This window comes from Corella eumyota, chromosome 2, assembly GCF_963082875.1.
Source record: "Corella eumyota chromosome 2, kaCorEumy4.1, whole genome shotgun sequence".
Taxonomy (NCBI): domain Eukaryota; kingdom Metazoa; phylum Chordata; class Ascidiacea; order Phlebobranchia; family Corellidae; genus Corella; species Corella eumyota.
The window spans coordinates 15,342,459-15,363,899 of record NC_137491.1 but is presented as its reverse complement, the minus strand read 5'-3'; the positions used below and the strand labels follow the sequence as shown (position 1 = coordinate 15,363,899).

The 21,441-nt window shown below is 28.4% G+C and overlaps 3 protein-coding genes across 4 annotated transcripts in view; all 3 read right to left on the bottom strand.

Moving 5' to 3' along the window:
• LOC145743610 (uncharacterized) overlaps nt 1–4,133 on the bottom strand; it is a 30,081-nt gene extending 25,948 nt beyond the window's left edge. Inside the window, exons 1-14 of the mRNA XM_082561612.1 lie at nt 3,950–4,133; nt 3,674–3,861; nt 3,284–3,434; nt 2,738–2,866; nt 2,503–2,629; nt 2,251–2,405; nt 1,779–1,892; nt 1,429–1,632; nt 1,301–1,366; nt 859–1,055; nt 645–724; nt 410–537; nt 292–347; nt 82–229 (exon numbers count right to left, since the gene is read on the bottom strand). Of these exons, the coding sequence (XP_082417738.1) occupies nt 82–229; nt 292–347; nt 410–537; nt 645–724; nt 859–1,055; nt 1,301–1,366; nt 1,429–1,632; nt 1,779–1,892; nt 2,251–2,405; nt 2,503–2,629; nt 2,738–2,866; nt 3,284–3,434; nt 3,674–3,861; nt 3,950–4,030 (1,824 nt within the window). The 5' untranslated portion in view covers nt 4,031–4,133. The remainder of the gene's footprint in view (nt 1–81; nt 230–291; nt 348–409; nt 538–644; nt 725–858; nt 1,056–1,300; nt 1,367–1,428; nt 1,633–1,778; nt 1,893–2,250; nt 2,406–2,502; nt 2,630–2,737; nt 2,867–3,283; nt 3,435–3,673; nt 3,862–3,949) is intronic.
• Nucleotides 4,134–4,827: 694 nt separating this feature from the next.
• On the bottom strand, nt 4,828–13,418 carry LOC145741176 (aminopeptidase N-like). The gene is made up of 21 exons (XM_082558708.1): nt 13,228–13,418; nt 12,867–13,162; nt 12,279–12,475; nt 11,892–12,039; nt 11,618–11,746; nt 11,431–11,557; nt 10,957–11,111; nt 10,559–10,672; nt 10,173–10,376; nt 9,628–9,693; nt 8,988–9,190; nt 8,430–8,503; nt 8,017–8,144; nt 7,891–7,946; nt 7,369–7,516; nt 7,225–7,298; nt 6,739–6,843; nt 6,142–6,309; nt 5,806–5,946; nt 5,544–5,625; nt 4,828–5,163 (listed from the first exon to the last, which is right to left on the bottom strand). Exons 1-21 carry the CDS (start codon nt 13,286–13,288, stop codon nt 4,999–5,001), a joined length of 2,841 nt encoding a protein of 946 aa, XP_082414834.1. The 5' UTR covers nt 13,289–13,418; the 3' UTR covers nt 4,828–4,998.
• A 60-nt stretch (nt 13,419–13,478) lies between these two features.
• Nucleotides 13,479–20,794, bottom strand: LOC145741177 (mitochondrial potassium channel ATP-binding subunit-like). Of its 2 annotated transcripts, XM_082558710.1 has the most exons (14): nt 20,595–20,794; nt 19,943–20,464; nt 19,493–19,629; nt 19,162–19,326; nt 18,621–18,785; nt 17,801–17,982; nt 17,249–17,393; nt 16,591–16,708; nt 16,032–16,167; nt 15,577–15,749; nt 15,076–15,209; nt 14,582–14,804; nt 14,146–14,321; nt 13,479–13,801 (listed from the first exon to the last, which is right to left on the bottom strand). In XM_082558710.1, exons 2-14 carry the CDS (start codon nt 20,181–20,183, stop codon nt 13,721–13,723), a joined length of 2,076 nt encoding a protein of 691 aa, XP_082414836.1. In that variant the 5' UTR covers nt 20,184–20,464; nt 20,595–20,794; the 3' UTR covers nt 13,479–13,720. The 2 variants fall into 2 exon arrangements, with proteins under 2 accessions (XP_082414836.1, XP_082414835.1); XM_082558709.1 differs by having other exon boundaries at nt 19,943–20,794.
• Between the last annotated feature and the right edge of the window lie 647 nt (nt 20,795–21,441).

The following is a 21,441-nucleotide window of genomic DNA, read 5'->3' as shown; positions in this document are numbered from 1 at the left end:
AAATCTTAATAAAAATGTTAAACTAAATTAAAAATTTAATATAAAAGATATTCATTTTGTTCTTTTTAGTTTACAACTTACAGAATAAACTCCAAAGGTCTTAGATCTACTAAACATTTGATCAAAATATTGCAAAACATCCAAAGCACTTTTCCAGACAACGTAGTTAAAATCATTTTCCAAAGAAGTTGTGGTAGCCAGCGCAATATTGTAATCTAGTTGACCAGACCTAACAATTTAATAAAAAAAGAGTCTTTGATAAAAAAAAAGAACAAAAGAAATTCATATTACCTTGCTAGGTTAAATGCATCATCAATAATTTGTGCTCTGCTTTTTACATCAATAACCTGAAACAAATAAATTTAAATTTATTCAATTGCCCAACCATATTGTTAATTACTAAATTTACCCTGAAGTTATTTTCAATAGCATCTATGATTCTTTGCCAGTTTTCCAAATCGTAATTGACCCGATAATAGCCAAGTGCCTCATAGTTTCCAATGTAATAACTTTCAGCTGGTACTGTAATTGATATCTCTACAGAAATATACAAAGTGAATTGAAAAACTTATGAATTTTTATCTCAAAATTTGGCAGATTTAACAGTAAGCAAAAAATTGTTGTTTATTCAGATAATAGTTCACCTTGATCAGGTTGCATCCAAAACAGAGTTTTGTTCATATCACCTTTAAATTTAAACCACAATGGAATTTCCCATTTGTAACTAAGTATTTACAAATAAATTTAGTATTATTAGGAAAAAATTCATTTATAAATTAAAAAAATAAATTGTAAATTATCAAACAAATAATAAAAAATGTTTTTTAAACTTGAAACTTTAATTTTTAATTAGCTTACCCAAAATTACTTTCAGGAAAATTAAGATCTGCTTTTGGGTCAATCAAAAATCTTTTTTGAGTAACAGAAACCTTTCCTGGATTGTTTTTGTCCCGATTCATTTGAACGACTGGATAACCCATTTGTAGTACCCAAGTGTTCATTGCATCAGCAAACCCACTAGGTGGGTTCTCTGCCCCACCTGTTTCGTTTACTGCCTTTAAAGAGAAAAAATTAATTACCAAAGTTAAAGAAAACTTGTGAATTTGGTATATTTTAAATAATACTTAGTGCCTGATATACTAAAAAACTTGTGCAAACCATAAGGTTTAATTTTTAAGTTGTTTTAAAATTAAAATGTGGATAAAATAGGCAAGAGCCTGTAGCAATACACTAAAAAAATTCTAAATATAAATAAACAAATCAAAAAACCAAAACAACAAATAATAACATGAAGTCCTACTTGTTCCCAAAAATGAAAAAGTGCCTCATGTTCTACAGGACCATAAGCAAACTCTGTCAGGTAATTCTAAAAAATAATAAAATTACTGATAAAATTTAAAGATAGCATTTATATATTTACTGCATTACTGTTAATCCAAGTTTAAAAGCGTCATCCCCAATAAAATGATTAATCATCCGAATAATACATGCTCCTTTACTGTATGATATGTCATCAAATAAAGAATTTATCTCATTAATCGTGTTTATTTCACTGGGCACAATAGGTCGAGATGTTGTCAGTGAGTCTACAATCATTGCTTGATGTAAATCAACAACAACAAACTGATCCAACTAGAAAAAGAATAATATTTCTACAGCTAACTGAATATATTTAATCACAAAAAAACAAATTTAATAGAATCACTATTGGTAAAATTATTAAGCTTGATTAACCAAATAAGAATAATTCTACAATTATATTAACAAAACATATTTACCACATGAAAACTTGGTTCCACTAACTCAACACCAATGTATTCAATGTAAGTCGCAAATCCTTCATTTAACCATATTTCATCCCACCATAATGTGGTTACCAGATCACCAAACCACTGTTAAAAATTAAACATACTAATAAATTACGTATAAGCATACCTACTGACAGCATGGTGTAGTAGATAGAAAATTGGCTTCTCTATAAGGGGTCCTTCGTTAGATCCCAGTCAGTTTCATGCGGTAATGTTGTTAAGTAAGAAGGTATAAATGATATAAACACCTGTTTAGCCATAACTTATAGACAGATTAATTAACAAACAATTTTGATAAATAATTTTTAAAACTGCAAAGATTGGGTCAGAGTAACAGATGTCATTCTATGTTCTGGCCACAAAGTTGACCTTTTCACGAGAATAAACAAATTTCTTTGTTTATAAATTGGTAAATTTTTTTATATAGATAAAAATTATTCACCTGGTGACTGATTTCATGTGCGACAACCCTTGCTACATTTTGTTGGTCAAGTGCCGAATTAACGTTATTATCAAACAGCAAAGCTACTTCTCGATAAATAATTATCCCCCAGTTCTCCATACCCATAAAAGGAAAATCTGATACAGCAACAAGATCTTAAAAAAATAAAAAATTTTTTAAAGATTATCCAGTGATTTAGCATCTTTAATCGGGTAATTTTAAAGATATTAAATCACAAAATGTTTTACAAACCTAGTTTTGGTAGGGGATAGTCAACTTGAAAATATGTAGTAAAATGTTCTAAAATTGGAGCGGTAATGCTCATCGCATATTCAGCATTTCCATTGGATATTTGATCTGATCTGGCATATATTCTTATCTTAAAAATACAAAATTAGAAAAAAACGCATTTAATAACTTTACAGCCTATTTGCAATTAAATACTATATGTTTAATAATAATAAAAAAATAAAACATAAAAAATTACTTGTTTGATTGGCTCTTGCTCTGTCGTATTCTCAATTTTTCCCAAATCAGAAACAATAAAAGTAACGAGGTATGTACTCATTGGTAAAGATCGTTGAAATTGAGTTTGCTTCCAATTTTCATTTTCTGCCTAAATTATTCAAGCATTTTAATAAAAAAATTCTTTACACTAAAAAGTTAATAAGATTTTGGGTTTAAATATCATTGTTTAATTTGTCCAACAACATTAAGCATGGCAATATACTTGCTGTTTTATTTAAATCACTTTACTAAGAATATACTCAAATACCTAACTGGCCTTTTGAAAATAAAAATGGCACAATGATTACTTTGTAAGTAGTTTGTTATATCAGCCCTCTTACATCAAAATAAGTCAGTTAAAATTGTTAATTTTAGTTATTTTTATTCTTTTAGATAAACAAGTTTATTATCTTTTTTGAACTAACCTTATTGCAACAAAAAAACTTTATTTAAAATTTAAAAATAAGACACCTCCAACAAAAGTGTTATTAAAATAAAGTTATACTAACAAATATTTTAAACATACTTGAGTTAGAATACTTGGCATGTTTGAAAGTGCAAAGTAAGGATCTTTGTGCCACAAATAAACATCAAAGGTTGCCTTCCATTCTGGCTCATCAAAACAAGGAAAGACTTTTCTTGCTTCACTTGATACCATTTGGCTTACAGCCATCACACTTGAAATACATATTTGATACACATTTAGTGCCTATTTTAAAATTAAAAAAAGATAAAAATGGCTGACTTGATTTAATTTTTTTTTTGTTGGAGTAAACTCTAGGCAATTTTAAATTCCCTTGTTTCTGCAAAAATATCTGTACCAGATATACACGTCACAGTAGTTTATTAATTACAAATGTTTATGTTCTTAGTTGCTTCTCTAAGTTTAATAAACAAAGTAAAAAAAAGTACTCACACTTCTGTTCCATTAACATTTGTGTATGTACTTCTATAAAAACCAGCCAAATTGTTTTCCAGCTCAGCCGTATATTCTGTCTTTAGTGTATAATTATTTCCAAGTAACATTGTTTTATGCAACTCAATAACCATGTACTGATTTTCAAGATGAAACCAATAATCAGAAAATGTTAGTTGTTGAGATGTCTAACATAATTTACTTTTATTTAAAAAAGATGTGTAAAAATAATATATTTATATATTTTTATTTATTTTGATCTTTAAAATAATGTACCTTTTCATCAAAAACATGTACTGTACTGAAGTTTAAGTTGTAAACATGAATGAGTAGAACATTGGTATCTTTCATAGCCATAAATGTCACCTCACTTTTTCCACTGAACCAGTATTTACCACTTAAATCTGGTTCTAGGTCAGGCTGCAAGTCAACAACATAATGGGATGGTATTAGTGTTCGAGGGAGTCTTATGTTATCCCAAACACCAACAGGGTATAAAGTGGTGGGTTCCCTGGTGGGTAAAGTTGATACTACAGCTTGGGTAGTTTTTTCATCACATACAACTGGAGCCAAGGGCAAGGGCTCCGAGTTACTTAGCAGCCCAGTTAATAAACCAACAGTAACTAGAAAACAATAAAAAAAATGAATCAAGACAATATTATACAGGTTTAAATTATGAAAATGCAAAACTTCTTACCTATAACCAAAATAGTTACTACCACATACACAACAGCAGTTTTTTTCGAAATAATTATTTTATTCAACAAATCATCTTTCTTTAAGTCATCTGGCATAGTTTATATTTACTTTTGTAAATTAATTCTCAACAATTTAAAATAACATTCACTGTGCACAATTGTTTTGTGTACCTACCATAAATTAGCTAAATAAAATTACATTATACTAGTTAATGATTAGCCAAATTTGGAAGAAAAGAACAAACAATGGACATTTAAAAACAACAAACCTTTAAAACAATTTCATTTAAAAACAACAGAAAAATTTTTACCATTTTTTTTTAAACTTGCATTTCAAATTTAATTTAAATTTTTTTAAAAAACTTACCTGTAGTTAAAGCACTTGCTAAATAGGAGTCACTTTTCTTACAGGCATATAACATTATTGCAGATATCTCCAACAACAATATTTGCACAAGTATTTACTTTATTACACAATCAAGTATAGTATTAAAAACATTTGCCCTTTAGGCCAATATACATTAACACAGCATGCATTATTTTATTAAATATACAAACACGGCCCAAAGCTATACAGAAATATTTTATATTATGTAGATCCTAACACATGCAAAAAACAATATCTAGTTAAAAAACAAGGCCTTTGTTTAATGTGTAAGTCAACCAATCCACTAAAGTAATTTGGTTATCTGCTTTCCATTGAATATTAATTCTTGTATTTTCAATTGCTTGATTAAAAGCTTGAAAACCACAACCAAGTTTGTTGATGTTTCGATTTTTAAAAGTTTCAAGCTAAATTTTGAAATCCAAATGTTAGGTTTATGAAAAAATGTTTACAAAATCAACTAATTAGTTGAGTGACTCTTGGTGTTTTAAGGACTATTTCACAGTCTAATCATAGTGTATCATTTGTTACTCTGTCCCATTTTTGAATTGCATTTGATAATTAGAAGGTTTGTGACCTTACCTGTTTATTTCTTTGCTATTAGTCTTATAAAGAACTTACTTAAATGCCCTATAACATGGCATAGTTGATATTAAACCCCTTATAAAGTAAAAGCAAGTGTTCTAAACACAAGTCACCAGTATTATTAGAGAAACAGGTATAATAATAAATTTTGTTCTAAATCATAATTCATGTTAGAATAAGTAGAAATGGTGTAATGACTTACTTCCTTTAATTGCTCCAATGTAGAAAAACTTGACATACAGCTTTCAATTAAACCAATAAAAGATAAAAATCGCTCTCCATAACTAAAAAATAATCATCTATATAAGTGTTTATCTGAAATGTAGTACAGAAAACCCCCATCAAAAATTTTTGGCCTAGCATTATTGAGTACCGTTTGCAACTTTTTTAAAGTCAATACTACAGTAGATATACTAACTACCTTTCCAATTTATTTTAAGGCAATAAAAATTCAACTACATTACTTTTCATAAACAGATTCCCAGTTTGTTTTTAAAAAGTTCCAAACAATTTTTCTCGCAACTCCATTTGAACAAAGTTGTTTATAAACAGTAATAACATCTCTTGTCCTTATTAATGTATTGTTGGTTGTGTAGTTCAGATATCTAAAAAAACAAGAAATTTGTTTAATTTCTGTATGTTTAATTTTAAATCGTTAATTGCCAGCTTTACTAGCTGTATTTTTACCTACTTAACCAGTTATATCTGGTTGATGGTCATAACTTATCTTCGCATGCTGTAGTTTTTCAGCATTTTTTATTAGAAATAATATTTAATAAATAACTTTAATAACATATTACCGATTTATAATGGATTGATCCTTAGTACATGACAGTGCAGTTTGTAATTTATTTTTCTCATGAGAGTCACTTTCAACTTGGTGTTTTGACCAAATAAAATCCCATTCTTCAGAGCCACCATTTGCCACCCCTTGGCAGTACACAACTGACCTTAAGTTTGGTGAAATTCTAAAAAACAAACTTTCTTAAAAATACATATACATACTTTATATTATATATTTGTAGTATATTAAAAAATAAATAAGTTTTAATATGTGGAGGTTAAAACACTTAGGTTTAATGGTCCTAGATTTGATCCCTAGTGTTTCTATGTTAGAGTTGCCTTAAGTATAGCTAAATTAACAGACCAACTTCTGCTGAGCATAAAAAACAACAGGTGTAACTATCAGTTAACATAAACATATCAATTTTAAATTGCTAAATTTAAGTAAAGTCTGTAGTTAATCCATGCTTTGGTTGTAAAATTAGCCATATCACATAAAAGATATAAAAAATTCTAACCTAAATATATTGAGTATAAGAAAGTTTTAGCTTCGTTTAAAAAGCAAGCAAAAAAACAACTTTTGATTTTAATTATGTAAATTTAAAAAGTTATACCTTGAAAATGTTTTTCTCCATTTGTTAAATGAAGCTACAGCAGATTGAACACAATTTTCATCGCCAGATCCACATCGCAATTCAAGAATTTCAGTTCTTAATAATCTGCAATGAAATATTTAATCTGCTAATTCAAAGAATTTTGCTTACCAAAGTTAATAATTAAAAGTATAAGAAAATAATAAATTTTTAAAATACATTAGCAAAATTGCCACATTAAATTTAGCATCATGAGTTTAACTTTCCATGCAATATTTTGCCAAAATGTATAATGGTAGCTTTCATTTTTTTAACTACTATAGTACGTAAGCTTAATATATTGTTTAAAAAATCACCATTAAACAAAGTTATTTATGGTACACTGTGCTTAGCTATATACAATTGTACATCAGCAACTATATCACAATTTTGTATCATACTTTTGTACTGTTTATTGAATTTTTTTTGTGTAATTAACAAGTAGGGAAAACAAAAATTTTAAAATACTTTTTAAGATGATTTCCATTATCTTTCCATGTCAGACTGGTAAAAACTGGCTCAGAGAGAAGCAACAAATATTTCTAAAAAATTAATTTTACAAATATTGAGTTAAACCACATAATAAACATTGTTTTTGAAAGTAGTTCTTACCGATAATAAAGTGTTGGCTTCAGACTGGGTGAACATGTTTTTAAAGTATCTGAATACTTCTAAAGCACTTTTCCAAGTTACATAATTAAAATCTTTTCGGAGAAAAATGGTTGCGTTTAGTGCAGTATTGTAGTCCAATAGTTTAGCTCTAAAAACACACTTCGATTCATTTTTTTCATCTTTGTTATATATTTTATATTCACGATGTATAAAGACTGACTTCAAGGTTTAAACATAGATTAAATTGGTTACCCAAACCCAGTCTTAAGTTGCTTATTGCAGTTTTTAATACAATTGACCATACAATTGACCATTATAATTAACCTATTAGCTGATGTTGAAATTTTAGATTTTTAAAGTGCTTTCTTTAAAAGCACTAAAATATGAAAAAAAGCTGTTAAGATTAATTCCGAAACTCCATGTAGTGACATCTAGTGGTCAAACCACTACACTAAGCTGGCGCCTATATCAATTTGTAAATATAAAATAATTTTTTATTAAATTATATTAAAGTTAACTTACTTGGCTAAATTGAATGCATCATCTATAATTTGTGCACGATTTTTGATATTAATTTTCTGAAAAAAAGATAAAATTTAATTCAATTAAAACTTATTTTATCAAAACGAATAACTTTAAAAAATGTACCTTAAAATCACTATTTAAAACACTGATGATCATTTTCCAGTTACGATGTCCATAGTTGACCCGAAAATATCCTAAAACTTCAAAATTTCCAATAAAATATTTGTTTTCAGGTATTTCCAAGGTAAGCACTATTTAAAACCAAAGGTTATTATTTAGTAAACAAAGTGCATTTAAATCTTATTAATAATTACAAAAAAATAAAATAAAGATTAAAAATAATGAGGCCTAATAAATGAGTGCATAATACGTAAGCTTTAAAAAATTAATTTTCCTGGTAAATTACCATAGGCAATTATTTGTTGAAAACATATTACAACAAACCAGTTATTTAACAATAAAATGGTTGAATTTTATCCAAAGAACCAGTGGTTGACCAATATAAATATTAAAACATGCAATGATTGAAGCCTTACCCTGATTAGGTTTTAACCATATTATTGAATTGTTATCTTCTGTTTTATACCAAAGTGGAATCATCCATTTGTATCTAATAAAAATGACAATAGTAAATATAAAAAAGAACATTGCTAAATAAATTTTTTTAATTATTTTATTTTTTTTTATATGTTTACCTTGAATGTGGGAAGGTTGACTTCACAACCTAATCACAGAGAACAATTGTTCCCTCGACCCAGTCTCAAGTTGCCATTGGCAGTTTGAAATTTTATAGATTATAATTGTCCAATGACTGAGCTGCTGATTAAGTTCTGGCTTAGCAGGAGTTCATAGCGTTTATAGCGCCTTACTCAAAGGCGCTACAGCATGAGAGCAGTAGGGATTGAACCCACAACCTCATGTAATGTAGCAAGTTTTCTGACTACTACACTAATGTCGGGCATAATAAAATTGAATGGAACAAAACTTTAAAAATTGTATAGAATTAATTAATCATTTTTAATTCGATATGATTACAAATTGTTATAGTAAAATTTCTACATCTTATTTAACTGTAATTTTAAATAAAAACATACCCAAATTTATTTTCAGGCTGTGAATTATCAGCTGCAAAATCCCACAAGAATCTCTGTTGTGTTACCATTACTAAACTCTGATTGGTTGAACTTCTGACCATTGAAACAACAGGATAGCCCATTTGTATCACCCAACCTTTCATTGCATTAATATATCCACCAGGGGGAGTGGAGAGCTTGTTATTTGGTATATTGAGAGCAGCCTTTAAATAAAAAATTTATGCAATCTATATATAATGTAGCTTTGTGGGCGATGTACATGTCCAATTTATGGGACTACAAAATAAATAAAACTACCATTTGTGGTGTGCAGGTAAATCAATGCAGGCAAATATTAGTTGCGTGTTCCAAATGTATTGCAACAATTAAAATACCAAAAATTGGTTGGGCATTTGACTAATATATACTAACGTATTATTGTAAAAAAACAACTACCTAGACAAACAAACTAAACAATCAAGTGAATATCTGAGACGTACACCAGCTATTTAAATTTAAAAAAATTCAGGAACAATGTAAAGTTATTGGGGGTGGCAGTTGGTCAAAAAATATCCCCTATATTGCATACTATTTACATAATAATGGTAATTAAATATATTATAATTTGTATTTTTTAAATATATTTTTACACAAAACTTACATATTCCAATTCCTGAAACAGCTCAGAATGCTCCACACTCTTAAAAGTATATTTATCCAAATAAGTCTAAAAACAAATTTCATATGTCAAATTTTTAATACTGTTACCACATTGTTATTCTTTTGTTGTAAATATTTATCCTAATATGAAAAAACGAACATCAAAGCGTAAACGAATGGTAACATTTTTTAATCAAACCCAGTCTAAAAGTGCATTCTACACATTATTTGCATAAAACTAAAAAAATGTAGTAATTATTCTGTTGATTGGTTTTGGGCTTTGCAAAAGTTTTAAACGTTTAAAGCAACTTAATCAAGAGCACTTTTTATAAAAGCACTGTATAAAAAAACCTATGAGCTCATGTTATAAAGCCAAGTGTTTTAACCACTACACCATGCAGATGACCAGGTATGTATGAATGCTGAAAATCCTTTAAAAAATTTAAACAAATTATTGCATACAACAAGAACAAGGAGATTATTAAATAATTTACATCATAAATTTATTTTAGTTTACAAATTACAAAACAGTTTTAAAAAAGTCACCTTAATTCCCATTTTAAAAGCATCTTCTCCAATAATAAAGTTTATCATTCTTAAAATGCATGCCCCTTTTTGGTATGATATTTTATCAAAAACAGAACTTATTTGTGATCTTGTGGTGATATTTGTACCAACTAAAGGCCTGGAGCTTTGAAGGGCATCAATGTTCATAGCAACATGTAAATCGTTGACAACGAATTGGTTAAACTAAAAATTATAAAAAATATTTTGCCGAAAAAATTTTAATTATGAGAAATACCGAACCCAGGACCTCATGTAGTGAAGCCAAGTGTTCTAACCACTACATCCCACTGCCTGTATTTTAAATCCTCCAAAAAATATTTAAAAAAATTGTAAAACATTTATTTATTTTTTAGAACTTTGTTTACCATTTGCCAAGTTGAATCAATCGCATTTTGACCAAAGTACATAAAGTAATTAGCAAACCCTTCATTAAGCCACAATTCATTCCACCATTTAGCAGTAACAGCATTTCCAAACCACTATAACCAACAAAAATTGCAAAACATAAAATGAAAGTAATTATAAATTAGAAATTTAATATAACATTATAAAACAGCATTTATATATAATAAAGCTTAGTAGACGAAATATTTATACATACTTTAAATTTATAGACCCACAAAATAAATAAAACTGCTGTTTGCGGTAAGCAAGTAAATTACCGCTGGCAAATTTTAGTAAAGAGTTGTAACCATATAATAATGACATTTAAAAAGTTAACCGTAGCGCAGACTTTTAACTAGATGTAACTACAATAACTAACTTGGTGGGTCAACTCATGTGAAATATGCTTTGCAACCACTTGCTTATCAGCTGCTGAGTTGGTGGTTGGATTGTAAAGGAGAGCAGACTCATGATACGTCACCAAACCCCAATTTTCCATTGCATTTAAGGCCAAGTCTGGTACAGCAAGCTGATCTTAATACAACATACAAAAAACATCTAGAAAAGTTACAATGCTTACAAGATTAGCAACAAGATTTTAACATTTAGTTAAAATTTCACTTACACTAAAGTTTTTCTAATAAAGTTTATATTAATAATTTTGAGTAGATTGGTGAACCAGTTATTGCATCCAACTTGGGTTCAAGCCACACCAATGCCACACTACTCACCTTCAAGCTATTGTTTACAAATAACTAAAAAGACATTACAACAGCAGACCCTTTCTCAATAAATTATAGAATACAAAAAAAAAAGAAAACAATATTTTCCTAAAAACTCCTAATGGACTTACCAGATTTAGATAAAACATACTCAACTCCAAAATAATTTGTGAATAAGTCAAGAATAAGTGGAGTTATTGTCTTAGCATAGTCACCATTCCCTTTGGTTATTTCCTTTGTGCGAGCATAAATTCTTGTCTAGTAAAAACAAAATTTTCTATAAAAAAGGGTAACTGTTAAACTAAGTAAACAATATACCTGTGTTCCCATTGAATTGTTTCTGTTAACTTGCACGTACCCAAATTCACTAACACATAAGCCAAGTAAGTAAGTACTCATCGGCGGAGTTGTTTCAAACTTAGTTTGACTCCAATTTCCATGTTTGTTCTGTTTAAAAAAAAAGTAATACCAATGTGCCAAACAAAAAAAAATATACAAAAATATATAAAAAAGAAAATGTCTGTTTGTAATTAATAAAATGGATTAAAAAGTTATATGTTAGTTTGGGGTTAAAGTACAATTCAATTCTTACAATCACAATTAGGGGCATATTTGATAGTGCAAAAAATGGTTCCTTATGTCTTAAGTAAACTTCAAAGGTTGCCTTGAACTCTGGCTCATCAAAACAAGGAAAAACTTTTCTAGCATCGTAAGGTTGCATTTGTGAAACAGCCACTGTTCTGTTAGTAAAAAATTAAATTATAGGTGAATAAAGTTACTGAGATGAACTTTGCTGAAGGTCTCCTTAGGGTCTACTAATCTTCTGGGAAAGAAATATAACTGTTATCCCAAAGGACTAGATAAAGGGATACCGAAGTAAAGTCAACATAGCATATACCAAAAAAGTCAAAGGAAATAATTGATTTGTAAGTAAAAGTTAAAAATCAAACATTTTCAAACTGATTCAATTTTTACTTACTTTGTTTGGCCGATTGAATTTTTATATGTACTTCGGTAAAGACCTTTAAGATCATCTTTAAGCACACCAGAAAACGTAGTTTGTAAGGTAAAATTCTTTCCAACGTTCATGTTAAAACTAAGCTCAATTACAAGATACTGATTTTCTTCGTATATCCAATGTTTATAAATGTTCATTTGAGTTCTTGATTCATCAACCTATGTCAAATAACATAATGCAAAAAAAAAAAATCAATTGAATTGTTTTAACATAATTTTGTTGGCATGTTGTAGTGGTTACAACACTTTCAACATGGGGCCCTTTTTTGATTCCCTCAAATCTGAAATATATGAAACATACTTGCAACCTAAAAAAAATCATGTAGCACAATAGTAAGAAGCTATATACAATGTAAACTTCTATTTAGACAACAAAATAACAATTAACAGATTAGTTAGCAAGCAGTTATCATCAAAAACATTTCAAACTACCACAGTCATTTTATTACTTGGTCGGGTGACTAAAGTAAAACTAAGTTTAGGTAGTAAAACCTGCCCTTTCCACATAAACAATAAAAAGACACAAGAAAAATATCATTACTATTTTTACCTTTGTATAAAAGAGATTGATTTCACTGTAGTTAAGTTGGTTGCTGTGAATTATAATTTCACTTGTTTCTTCAACAACATTAAAGGTAACTTGACTAGCTCCAACAAACCAGTAATTTCCAGTTATATCCGGTTCCATATCTGGACTTAAATCAATTATGTAATGCAAGGGAACCAGTGATTTTGGAAGTCTAGGGTTTTTCCATGTCGAAGGCTCAACATTATCCAAAGGCTCTATCTGAGCATTATTATTTCCATCGCAGCGAACCAAAAGACCAACAATCACACCTACGGCAACTTTAAAAATATTGAACATTTAAAAAACAAAAACAACTTTTAAGTAAAAATAATGCTTAACTTACCAATTGTAATAAGCATCAAAAAACATATTGCAATTGCAATTGCTCTGCTGATAAAAACCATGATATTAGGCTATTTTTTCCAACTTGAACTAACTACTATACTTTTTGTTAAAACATAGTTTGTATTGCCTAAATCATACTAAGGTATAATTGTGTCTAGGTTAAAATATCAGCTTAACTCTTTAGGGGTTTGTGGTAAAGTGCTATATATAATATTATCGCAAAAACAAAAAAATTTCTGGTAGTATGAAAACTATACTTACATCAAAATAAAAAAAATTTAAATTTGTAATGTTTAAAACAAAGTTGCAACCTAAAAAATCACATTTAAATAATGATTTATTTCCTAATTTGCACAAAATATAAAAGCTTATTGAGGTTAATTCAACATAATTATAGTTTAAAACTTTCTTTTAAGCTATGCAGAATTTCACTGGCACGTTATAAATTATATAATAAACAAATGAGTACAAAGTACAATAAATGGAGAAGTCTATTTTATTCCCATATCTTGCAATTTAATTAGATCTGCATAGATTCCATTTTTTCTTTTTAGTTCATTATGATTTCCAATCTACAAAAACAATTTATATTTCAACTGATTTCATTTTTTATTACTTACAAAGAATATCCAAATATTTTTAGCAAAGTTATACCATTTCATATCAAAATAAATATTTTACACTAAAACATGAGGTTTATCTATTTAAATACAGTTAGTTTTTTTGCATTATCAAAATAAAGTTATGACTGTTACAGGTGTTCAAAAATTTTTTAGTAGTTGTTGCTTTGTTTTATTAGTCCTTTTTTTTATGGAGTTATGGAATTATAATTTCTGATTTTTAAAAATATTGATACTGTGTTTTCAAATTGAATAGGTATAATACACGAAAACAAATTCCTTTGGAAAATTTTTACCTCTTCAATTTTTCCGTTTTTCATAACAGCTATGACATCAGCATTTCTTATAGTGCTGAGTCGGTGAGCTATAATAAGTGTTGTTCGATTTTTCATCACATGGTCAAGTGCACTCTGCACTAACTTTTCTGATTCTGCATCCAAAGCACTTGTAGCTTCATCCAAAATTAAAATACCTTAACATTAAATATAAAATTTAAATTCTGAGATGTAAAATGGTTGAACAACTTGACTTTACTTCATCAGGTACTAGGTTTGATTCCTACAGCTTTCATGGCAAAATGGGCTACAAATGAATCAACTTCTAGTTCTAAAAACTAATTGACAGATTAAAATTTTTTTTTAAATATATGATAAAATTGGCTTCTATTTTACATCAAGCTATTTAAATTAGGTAAAATAATTGAAAACAAAATAATAAGTTTCTAAATGTTACTTGGGTTTTTTAGTAATGCTCTTGCAATTGCAATCCTTTGTTTTTGACCACCGGACAGCGCCACACCTCTTTCCCCTACAATTGTGTTATACTGGTCTGGAAACTGTTTAATAAACATATCAGCATTTGCTAATTTTGCAGCTTTGACCACTTCTTCGTGGGTTGCACTGGGTTTACTGTACCGGATATTTTCTTCAACACTGCCAGAAAACAGAACAGGTTCCTAGATAAAAAAATGATTATGTGATAACTTATTTTTTCATAAAAAAAAAATAAATTTGTTTAATTATTTTACCAAAATAAAATCATAATTCAGACTTTTAAAGTTTAAATCATCAATTTAATTTTCTACTGCATCAACAAAATGTTAATCATGTTTTTTTTTGTAAAGATAAAAAATTTTAATAAAAAAGTAGTTTTTTTTGTTTTTACAATTTTTTAAATATTTTATCAAAAAAAATTACAAAGGCATAATTTAACAATCTAAAAATTACCTGATTTATATATCCAATTGCTTTTCCTCTAAGCCAGGACGGATCTAAATCCTTAATATTCGATCCATCTAGGGTTATTATACCAGACGTTGGCTCATAAAATCTTTCTATTAAACTTGCAATTGTGGATTTACCTGTAATATTTTTTTAAGTTTGTGATAATAAATAAACATTTTTGAAACAGACTTTAAAATCTTATTAATGTAGGTATAAGTATTAATTCATTTACATAAGATAGTCTATAGATGTTTGGTAATGATTAAAGGAAAGCCTTATATGCGAATGCCTTATACAGCTTTAGATAATTTTAATATCTGTTAATAATTGTTTAAGTAAACAAAATCTTTTTTATAACGTTTTTATATTTTAACCAAAATAATAGGTAAAAAGTAAGCTACCCAAAAAGGTTATTCGATAATCAGTTTTTCTCCCCTTTAAATATTCCGCTAACCATTTAAATGTAAGACATAACTATTTTATATTTATACCAATACCACTAACCTGCTCCAGAGAGCCCACATAAAGCCACAGTTTGACTTGGTTTAATATCAAGATTAATCCCCTTTAATACTTGTTGGTTTGGTCTTTGCGGGTAGCTAAACCCAACGTTATTAAATCTCAAGTGACCCATTAAACAATGATAAGGAATTATTTTGCCCCCTGTCACAACATTTCTATTAATAAAATAAAAATTTGGTATAAAAATAATGTGATGCTAAAATTTTTAAAAGGCATGTAAAGGTGTAATTTTTATATTATTTTCAATTGTTTATTCTTCATACTTATAACGAAATGTAAAAATAAACCAACCCAATGTTAATATCATTATTATTATTAAAACTATGCAATAAATAAACAAAATATAAACTTTTTTAATTTTTTGTCAACTGTATAAAAGTGTTTTTTTTAATCAATATCGATTATTCTAAAAATTTAAAATTAACATAAACACTTACTCAGGTTTTAGTAAGATGTACTCAAAGACTCTCGTCCCAGCAGTTATCCCCCTTACTGCAGTTCCAAATAATACAGACAGGGATGACAATGATCTTTGTATCATTTGGGAGGATACAAGAAACGACATTAATTGACCTGAAATAAATACAAAAATTTAAAACCAATTTGAAGACAAACTAACTTAAGTGTTTTGGTTACCTTAATTTTAACGTTTTTTAATATAATTTTATGTTTATATCTATGTATAATAGAGCTTAATTTATGGTGTATAAACATATATGTTTTTTTAAATATTTTTATCCTTAATGTGGTAAGGTTGACTTCACGACCTAAACATAGAGTAACAACTGTTACCCGACCCAGTCTCGAGTTGCCTTTTGATATATATATATACATGCATTAATTTTATGGCCCTTTTAAATAAAAAATGATGTTAGAAAGTGACTACATTATGACAATTTAATTGTTATGGGTGATAAGGGTAAAAATGCAGACAAGGAGCATGTGTTTAACTACTTTAAATAGTATTATTTAAATTAAAAATTTTTTTTTCATTACCGGCATTGATTTCTTTAGTGGAGACTAAATATCCCCCAGTATATATAACACCAAGTACAATTCCATTTAACGCAATGTTACTTATTCCTTGGAAAGCTCCAATACCAATACCCAAAAACTAATTAAATAAATAAAATCAGCTTTTGTAGTCGTACACATTAAAAATATTTATAATAAAAAAACAAGATTGAATTTTAGAAAAAAAAGATTGAATTTTTTTAGAAGACCGGCAGCATGGTGTAGTGGTAAGACCGGCAGCATGGTGTAGTAAGAACACTTAGTACACCACACATGAGGTCATGGGTTCAATCCCCACTGACCTCATGCTGTAGCGCCCTTGAGTAAGGCGTTATAAACAGTATAAACTCCTGCTAAGTCAGCACTTAATCAGCAGCGTAATCACTAGGCAATTATAATCAATAATATCCTAAACTGCCACATGTAACTCGAAACTGGGTTTGAGTAACTGATGTTTCTCTATGTTTAAGTCGTGCAATCGACCTTCCCACATCAAGGATAAATGTATATATACAAAAAAAAACAAAAAAACATTATATTATATAAAAAATAAGTTTTCGTGTTTTTGATCAAAAAAAAGACTAAAAATAAATATATGTGAATTAATAAATATAGAATTTATTAACAAAACTAACTTTACCTGGTTAACATAACAGGATTTTTGAACAAGTTTTGAATAATTTTCTTGTTCTAACGATTCATTTGCAAATGCTCGAACAGTTCGAAAATTTGAAATCACTTCATTTGCTTTCGCCGTTGCATCAGCCGATTGCTTCTGTGCTAACCTAAAAATCATAAATTAAATTCAAAGTTCAATTGTGTTGATTTTTAATTAAACCTATTAAGGTATATATTAATAATGAAGGTTAGTGGCCAACAGTATTATGTGTATTTTTAATTTGAGGCTTTAAATATAAAAAAACAACTGCCATGCTTGGTGTAAAGGACAATTTATCATGAACAGGCATATATTAGTTACAAGCTGCAAGCCTGCAGCCACATAACCCCAACTAAAAAGCATCCCGTAGGGTGGGCCATTAAAAATTGACTAAGATATAATGGTTATGTTATATTACAAAAAAAATAAAAAATAAATAAATTTAGTATTAATATAAATAAGTTTTGCAAAAGACCATTTTAAAACTAAGTAGTTCATTTTTATCTTAATATTCAAACTGTTATTATTACTAACTTTGATAGTTTACGAAGCGAAATTCCAATTACAGATCCTATTGTCACAATAAGAGGAAGAACTGCAACTAAAACAAGTGTAAGTTTTGGAGATGTAACATAAAGACTACAAATACATCCAACAGTTTGTGTACAACTTCTTAGACCTTGGGAAACACATAATTTGAAAGAACTCTTAAAATCCTGTGAAATTTATAAAAAAGAACACTTATAATACTTAGTTCTGAAAACTATACAATTTTTCATATAGAAAAATGTAAAAAATATTTAAATGTTTAAAACTATTGCAAGAAACTTTATTTTGGGATATTAAATGGTTGGATTACTAAAAAGACAACTTTAATAAAAGAGGTATTTTATTATTGTCAGTACTCTGAAGTACGTTTACTGTTTAAAATATAAGCCTATACCAAATTATCCTACAACATATTTTAATACTATACCTACTGAAACATTCATAAAAAAAATATTAAAATATGTAACATTATTGTTAGGTTTTACATAATAAGAATAAAAACTAGAAAATTGAATAAATAAAATTAACCAATATTTTTTAAGAATCGTGAGTTTAATCCCCACTGCTCTCATGCTGTAGCGCCTTGAGTAAGGTAATATAAACAGTATTAACTTCTGCTGAGCCAGCACTTAATCAGCAGCATAATTACCGGGCAACTATAATCCATAATATCCCAAACTGCTAAATGCAACTCGAGACTGGGTTGGAGTAACAGTTGGTACTCTATGTTTAAGTCAGGCATTTGACTTTCCCACATCGAGGATAAAGATATATACAAAAAAAAAGAAATAAAATGGTAAATTGCCTGAATATCTGAGGTAAGGCGGTCCAACAATTCTCCTGTCTTATGTTGGTCATGAAAAGCAACATCTTGGCACAAGTAGCTATTGTAAAGGTTTTGTCTTAACTTGCATGCAATATTTTCGCCGACATGGCTTAATAGAGAGATGTATGTAAATGTAGTAATACCCTAAAAGTATAAAAAGTGGCTTTTAAAAATACAGAGGTGAGATATCAACAAATAAAAAATTAACAATTTTATCGAAAATTGATGCAAATATCATCTCTACGATTTTGAATTTATTAATATATAACAATATCAAACAAAAATTTTTAATTAATTTATAACCCTTTAAACAAAACTGTTATTTATGGTGAGCAGGCAGCTTATTGTTGTGATTATTCTAAAATAAAAAATTTATTAAAAATTGCCCTTGCACAAGTGGGTAAAAGTTCAGCACATATTTAACTAGTTAAAAAAATTACCTCAGTACACTTAAAAAATAAAACTATATACAACGAGAAAACTGCAGAAAACTATTTTAAAAATTTTTAAAAATGTTTACCTGAAATATATATAAAGCAATAAGGTTTATAACTGGTTCCTTTAAAATGGCCAAATAAGAGCTGGCATTACTATTAACTTCCTTCAGTTGATTGTTTAATATATTTATGAGGTCACCCAATGCTGAAGGAATTTTCATGTTCATAAATGCACCGACCAAGGCAGCCTTAAAAAAAACCCAATACTTAAATCATAAAAAAATTACCATTTATTTTACCACTTTACTGTTTATCAGTAGAAAAATTACTCAACAAAAATAAAAATTAACTTTTATAATAAAATAAATGTCAAAACACAAAAAATTTAAATACAAGATTAATGGAAATATTTACCACAACTGCAAGGCATAGTGGAATAATTTCGGGAACAATGTAATTCCAAAAAAACTCAGACCAAGGAAATTGATCAGGATTTTCGACACATTCTGGCACTGGTGTTTTAATATTCTCACAGCTTATCGATTTTATTCCTAAAAAGCACAACAAAAATGAAAACATCTGTATTTGGAGTTGTTCTTGAAAAACTTCAGTACACAGGAATTTAATGCTTTATGATAAGTTTATTATATGTTAATAAATAGTTTTTTCTTATAAAAAGGTTCATTTGTTCTGTATGTGCAAAGACTGCCTTAATCAAAAAAAGCTACAGGCTACCATAGAAATTGGAAAAATCGATCTCAGTAATGCATGTGGTGATGCCAAGTACCTTATAAACTAAACCAGGACACCATTAATTGTTTTAGTAATTTTTATTAGCCAGTAGTTAAAATAAAATGTAATTACCTAACAGTCGAACAAGGGCTATGCCTCCAAAAACACCGCCAGAAACTTTTGGTACAGAGGTTTTAAATCTTCGTGATACCCACTTAAGTTTAATTCGAAATCGTGAACATTTAAAAAGGTTAAATGTGTTGGATACTTCGGTTTTCAGATATGTTTGAAAATTGTCTTTTAGAGAAAACTTCCATATTTCATTCAAATTTTTGCAAAAATAAGGTTTGGATAGTCTTAGTAATAATGTCATTACTTTTTATCACTTTAAACAAATAATTCAAAAATTTTAATTTTGCTTCTGTCCCGGCAGCGTGGTGTAGTAGTTTAAAAAATTGTTTCGATCATTACTGCTCTTGTGCCCTTAATGCGCTATAAACATTAAACCCCTCCAGTCCAAATATAATCAGCAGATTAATTATTGGGCAATTTTTTATAATCTTTAATATCTAAAACTGCTATATGCAACTTTAGACTGGGTCAAGTAACTAATGTTTTTTTAAGTTGAGATCTTGAAGTCGACCTTCTAGCAGTCTAGATAAAGAACAAATTAGTTTGTGTTTTAGTTTACACTTTAAATTTTTTTAATTTTCTCGTTTTTAGATTTAAGTAATCAAACGATTCAAAGTTATAAAAATAAAAAATTAATTAAAGAGGCCATTACCAGATTACGTCCGAGATTTGTGTGTAAACAAACGTTACACCGTTAGACCGTTTAAAGCGAACCACTTTAAGCTTCTAAATTAACAACAAAATAGAAAATATTTAAAATGGGCATTGTCCTGTCACAAGTACCAATATTGTTAGTAATTACTATTTCCCTGACTGCCTGTGGAAATGTTTCCACAAGTATTTTCCGCTCTGGGATGGTGGACAGTTTCTTTAACTGGGGAAATCCCAAAGATGTTTCCCAAAATATTTTAACATTTATCTGGGGTTCAATAAAAGAAAAATTTCCATACTCGTTAAACATAGCCTGAATTTTTGCATCTAGACTAGTCTTTTTTTAATATTTTGGCAATGTATTGGTGTGGTGGGTACAAAGGTAGAGTGCCACATTTCGCAAATTAATATATATACATCAGGCACCTATAAAATATACAGGATCGACTGAATCAAATAGATCGAATGTACCTGAATGTATATTACATCGTTATCGAATGGATAAAATGTATATCAAGTGGTTATTGAATAGGCCGAATGGACTAAATGGACTGAATAGACCAAATGGATCGCATGTATTAAGGTTATTTGGAATAGGTGAAGGTTGGGGTTCGGATTAAATTTATGCAATCCTTTTGTTCCATTTGATAACCATCTTATATACATTTGATCTTTTCGATTTAATCCTGTATAGTTTATAGGTACCCATATTTAGCTTGGAATGCCATCTTTTCAATTTCAGGATTATTAAATATTTTAAACTGATTTAAAATAATTTTTAAATAAAAAAAAACTCTTATTTATAAAGTGGTTATTAGTACTAAAATGGTCTTTGCTTTTAATCATAA